At 35.3% G+C, this 5,316-nt stretch overlaps 1 protein-coding gene across 3 annotated transcripts; it reads left to right on the top strand.

Moving 5' to 3' along the window:
* The first annotated feature begins 1,521 nt into the window (after positions 1–1,521).
* Positions 1,522–4,144, top strand: LOC131600165 (RNA polymerase II transcriptional coactivator KELP-like). 3 transcript variants are annotated; one of them, XR_009283045.1, is made up of 5 exons: positions 1,522–2,228; positions 2,381–2,486; positions 2,595–2,873; positions 2,981–3,132; positions 3,212–4,144. XR_009283045.1 is itself a non-coding variant. In XM_058872366.1 (4 exons), the coding sequence occupies exons 1-3, from the start codon at positions 1,944–1,946 to the stop codon at positions 2,597–2,599; spliced, it is 396 nt and encodes a 131-aa protein (XP_058728349.1). In that variant the 5' UTR covers positions 1,522–1,943; the 3' UTR covers positions 2,600–3,132; positions 3,212–4,144. The 3 variants fall into 3 exon arrangements, 1 of the variants encoding a protein (XP_058728349.1); XR_009283044.1 differs by having other exon boundaries at positions 2,595–2,690; positions 2,875–3,132; XM_058872366.1 differs by having other exon boundaries at positions 2,595–3,132.
* Positions 4,145–5,316: the final 1,172 nt, after the last annotated feature.

Here is a 5,316-nt window from a genome sequence, read left to right on the forward strand (position 1 = left end):
CAAGCCTCGTCATGAAGTTGAACTGGTGGTGTTAGATTCTGAGAATGAAGCAGAGTCATCTTTTCGGTTGGATAGAGAGCTTCAACCCCATTCTGTCCCAAAACCAGATTCTCCAATAACCAAAATCAAATCCCGCCGAGCATATCCTATTGGTGTAATCTATGAAATGGTAAAGAGGAATATCAGAAGAGTCTTTGACACTCTCAGAATAGTTGAACATGCTGGCTTAAATGATGTTGCTATGCGAAAATTCTGGAGAATCTTCCGAAGAAAAGCAGATGCTTACTTTGAAGAACTTCAGGAAATTTGTGTAGAACTTGCTCCACGACCTCATGGAATTCTGAGAAACTATGAAGACTTTTGGTTTAGTCGTCTTGGAGGGAGATACTGTTTTGAAGAGAAGATGTTTGTTGATGAGCTGCTGGACAATCCTTACAGGGATATTGTTGTCTGGAGACCTAAGTATCCAGTTCTGACTGGAGACTTCAAGTCATTGTTTGACTTTCTAAGGGAAAATCCTTCAGAGGAAGACCCCAATTTAGTCATCCCAGAAGTTGCTGATCCTCTAGAAGTTGAAGGTCCTCCTGCCCCAAGGAATCTTGCTGCTATTCTTCAAGCTCTTGAGAATGGAGATTCTGATCTTCCTGCTTCAGAATATGATGGAGATGTTACTATGGATGAAGCTGATGCTGAAGATCATCCTGTTGGAGATATTCCTGCTGAGGAAAATCAAGTTGATGATCTCACAATGGAAGCTGCGGTTGTGAATGTATTCCCTTTGGATAGAAGTTGTGAAGCTTCTTCTGGTGCACCCTCTCTTCTGAGTCTTTTATGTTTTTTGATGTTATGACAAAAAGGGGGATAAAATATGATAAATGATCTGATTTATTTTATCAGTTACTGGGAGAAAGTCTCCACATTTCTAACAAAACTTGCAAGTTCTATGTCTTTGAGTGTTTTGCAAGAATTGAAGATATTCTTAAAAAGCTCAACATGAGAAGCAAAGACATGAGGAAAAGCAATTCTGTATGGATTCAAGCTCATGGAAATTGAAGCAAGCTGAGTGCTGTAAAGCTTCAAGATCAGAAGCAAGAAGGAAGAATGTTCTGATATTGTGATGATAGAATATGCTCTAACTCATTCTTATTCCCTATATGTTCTGATGCATCACTACTAAAAATATGACATTTGAGAAAAGGTTTTTACATCAGGTATAAAAATATATGATGCAAAAAATATTTGACAAATGATTTTACATCAGGCCTTTATTTTCAATGATATGAAAAATATTTGATTTAGAGAAAAATATAATACGGTGGCAGTTTTGTAAATAAAAACATTTTTGTTATAAAAGGTCATTACATCGGGCCAATTTTCCAACCGATGTAAAAAGACAAATTATTAAAAAAATTAAAACACGGTAGCAGTTTGGTAAATAATTTTTTTTTTTATAAAAGGTCATTACATCAGGCCATTTGTCCAAACGATGTAAAAGACATATATGATGTGGCCGTTAGATCAGTCCTCAGGCCCAACTGATGTAAAATCATTTTTCCACAAAAACCCTAATATCCTTACCATACAGCTCATTCGTTTCCATCGTTGAACACTCAACTGCATACACCGCCGTTCAACCGAAACAATCAAAAACAAAATGATCTTTCAGTAACACAGAGGGGAAAAGAAATCTCAAATAGTTGTTGCACTGTTCATGATCCAAATCGAAAGCGCATACCCACTGCCAACTTCGTCGGAGTCGGTCCCTGACCGTGCGCCGTTCACTTTGTCGTCAACATCCCGCGCATCCAGCTCAGCCCGCCTCCGACGGCCATGCGTACTAACCGCACCGCCCCTCACGCGAGTACGATACGCCGGACAACCACCGCCCTATCGTCCGCCGGCAGTTGCACGCTATACCAGATCCCAGCCACAGTTGAAACTCAATGGACGCTGAAACTCAATGCAACGTTGAAGAAATGGTGATGGATTTACTCACAAAAGCCGAATTTGAACAAGCCACTGAGTTCACCATCCGACTTGCCGCTTCCGAACGACTCGGTATCGACCTTTCCGACTCACACAGCAGACAATTCGTCAGAAACATCATCGCCACCAACAAGAAACCGCCGCAAGTTTCCACCGAGGCAGTCAAAGAACCGCCGCAAGAGTTGAATAAGGTGGCGGGAGTGAAATGCAAGAACGACGACTCTGATAAAGTCATTTGTGAGGTGAATCATTATTAACCTAATTCAATGCAGTTATTATTAGTGTTGTTGTAAAGAATCATGTTTAAGCCTTAAGCTTTGATTTTATTGATTGCAATGTTTAGGGTTTAATTCTTTAAATTTCTAGTCACTGATGTTGCTTTCTTGATTTGTAGCTATCAAGCAACAGGAAGGTGACTGTGGGAGATTACAAAGGAAGGACCTTGGTATCAATTAGGGAGTACTTTCTGAAAGATGGAAAACAGCTTCCCACTCCTAAAGGTTATTCTTTGTTATTAATTTATAAGCTTTAACTTTCTTTCTTTGTTGATGACTTGATTAAATTTCCGAAACTAAACACGTTCTTTTTATTTGTTTATTGATATCAAGGATGAGTTTATCTTCTCAACAATGGTTAACCTTCAAGAATAGTGTTCCTGACATAGAGGAAGCTATCACAAAGCTGGAAGGAAGGTTAAGGAGAAGGTCAGTATTCAATGTTGATTGCTGAACTATGAAAAATACATGAATCGTGAATTTTTCTGAGTTCAGATATGCAGCCTGATATTATCTATTTTAGTACTCTTTTGAATATTACTACTCACTTTTTTGCTTACAAGAATAGTATGTTGCTAATCAAGGATTGAACTCGTCTGCATTTTATACGCAGTGAGTAAAGCATTTTAGCTGGTTATCCACATTCACAAAACAAACCAGCATTAGGATGCTGAAATTTAAAGTAAAAACTGAACTGAATCGTGTATGAGTAATGGCAGGGAGTTATATGTGGTGGTTTGATTATCTACATTCAAATTTGGACCACAGTAGAAAAAGAGCCATTCTTTGTGAGTATGTTCAATCCCCTTGGAACAATATTGGTGATTGTGCTAGCATATTTTATTTTGGGGCAACAACTTCACATTGGCAGGTAAATAGACTTCACTCTTCAAACACATTGTAGTTTTTATGTCCATGTGTCAAAGGTTTTATATGTATGGTTACTGCAGTATATTGGGAGTACTCATTGTTATCATGAGTCTATACTTGCTTTTATGGGGAAAAGAGAGTGATGGAGATTACAAGCCACAACAATCCTTACCAGCGGAACATGAGGAGAAAGATTGCAAGGCACCACGGATAAAGACTTCAGTGGCATAGGAAGCATATATGAATAAACTAAATCAGTTATGTAAGAGAGCATCTTGCTTATTCTCACTCTAAACTTACTAGATTTAGATTAAAAGGACTAATAGTCAGCTTCTAGATTTCAAAAGCAAATTCAGGGAGAACAATTAATTAGTGTGACATAGGTTTCAATGCTTGATGTGCTTAAGAAAGAATTTGGCCTAGACAAAGTCTGGCAACAAATTGTGCACATCAATTTCAAAGTCTGGAAAAAGAGTATTTGAGTAATAAAGTTTATTTAAGCTCTTTATATCATTTGAAAATTCATTCTATCTAGTAGTTACGTTTATTCAACAAGTATATTGTGTGAAGATAGAAGGTGCATGAGTTTTGGTTCAAAATGTACAGGGAGGATAACATATTTGTTTAGTCTGTTTGATCGTGTTGGATTATGTGTGAAGCTATGACACAAACATAGACACATTAACATTGTAATAATTGAGAAAGTGAAATAGTTGAATGTAACCCATATGTATTAGTTTATGTATGCATATGTTTGTGTAGACATATTCTAAATTATAGATAGAGTTTTATGTATTCAATTGAGGATCTTTCACCCCTTTGATCCTCGTACAAATTCGATTTTAACAATCACCTTACACATAGGATATATTAATCTCGCACCTTTATTTATCCCAATCACTATTATGAAATCTTAGAATTTACATGAGTTTGCAACAAGGGAAAGATAATTATGTATGACATAAATTTTCTATTTTTGTTTTTTGTTTTTGAATATCTTTTATTTAATTGATTGTGAGGTGAAATAATTAGTAATTGTTGTTTGTTTTGTTGTTCTTACATTGATACAAAGTAATTTCATACTTTTGTATATTTTATATATATATATATATATATATATATATATATATATATATATATATATATATGTATATATATATATATATATGTATATATATATGTATATATATATATATATTAGCTATTTGGTGCAATTAAATATGGTTTGTTTATTGTGGGAAAAATGTGTAAAATAACAACCTAACGTTGGTCTGTGTGGTATTTGAATTTTATATGGAAAATTAGGTAAAAAAAATTACAGGTTAAAATAAGAAAAATAGCCATAATATGCTTAAAAGCAAAAAACATATTACATCGGGCATTTTGAAAGTCGATGTAAAAACCAGTCTATTACATCGGGCAAAGTTGAAAACCGATGTAAAAACTATCTATTACATCGGGCAAAGTAGACAACCGATGTAAAATATGACATATATTTTTTTTTTTTAAATTGTATTAATTTTCACATCAGACATCTGAATTCAACCGATGTGGTATGTTAATTTTTCACATCGGGCCTTGGCCCGATGTAAAATGTCTTAGACTTATTACATCGCCTGGCTTTGCATCGGGTCCAGGACCGATGTAAAAAGTATTTTTCGCCCGATGTAAAAAGTACTTTCTGCACTAGTGCATGTTTCTAGTTCTAAAATATGCTCTGAAACATTATTGTGTTTGCTCTGATACATATTATATGTTCTGATACATATTTTATGTTTTGATTCATTCATGCTCTGACTATTGTCGTTTAGTTTGTTCTGTAACATTTCAGGATGTAGAGATGCTCTGATGACGCTCTGGTACATTCAACAATGTTCTGATATAATCTAGCATGCAATGATTCAAGAAGAAATTCAAGCTCTGAAGCTGTCCTATGGAAGCAAGAATCAGAAGCTATGAATGTTCTGAAAGATCTAAGCATATGTGATCGTCTCAACTGAAATGGAAAATACTCAGTGAAGTCCTTTGTTTATAAATTTCTTCTAGTATTTATTTCAGGGGGAGATTATTTATCTCAAGGGGAGATTTTTAGTCTTAGGGGGAGACATATTCACACATTATGTCTATATGCTTATGCTATAGCTGTGTAATTGTCTTTAGCCGTCTGATATTCTGATTGCAAATT

This window comes from Vicia villosa, linkage group LG4 (genome assembly GCF_029867415.1).
Source record: "Vicia villosa cultivar HV-30 ecotype Madison, WI linkage group LG4, Vvil1.0, whole genome shotgun sequence".
Lineage (NCBI taxonomy): Eukaryota > Viridiplantae > Streptophyta > Magnoliopsida > Fabales > Fabaceae > Vicia > Vicia villosa.

What these genes read in the sequence shown, in the direction of transcription:
- LOC131600165 (XM_058872366.1), top strand. Translation starts at nt 1,944, where the DNA reads ATGGACGCTGAAACTCAATGCAACGTTGAAGAAATGGTGATGGATTTA. An exon ending in CTGATAAAGTCATTTGTGAG is followed by an intron (nt 2,229 to 2,380) that starts GTGAATCATTAT and finishes CTTGATTTGTAG; the next exon opens with CTATCAAGCAACAGGAAGGT.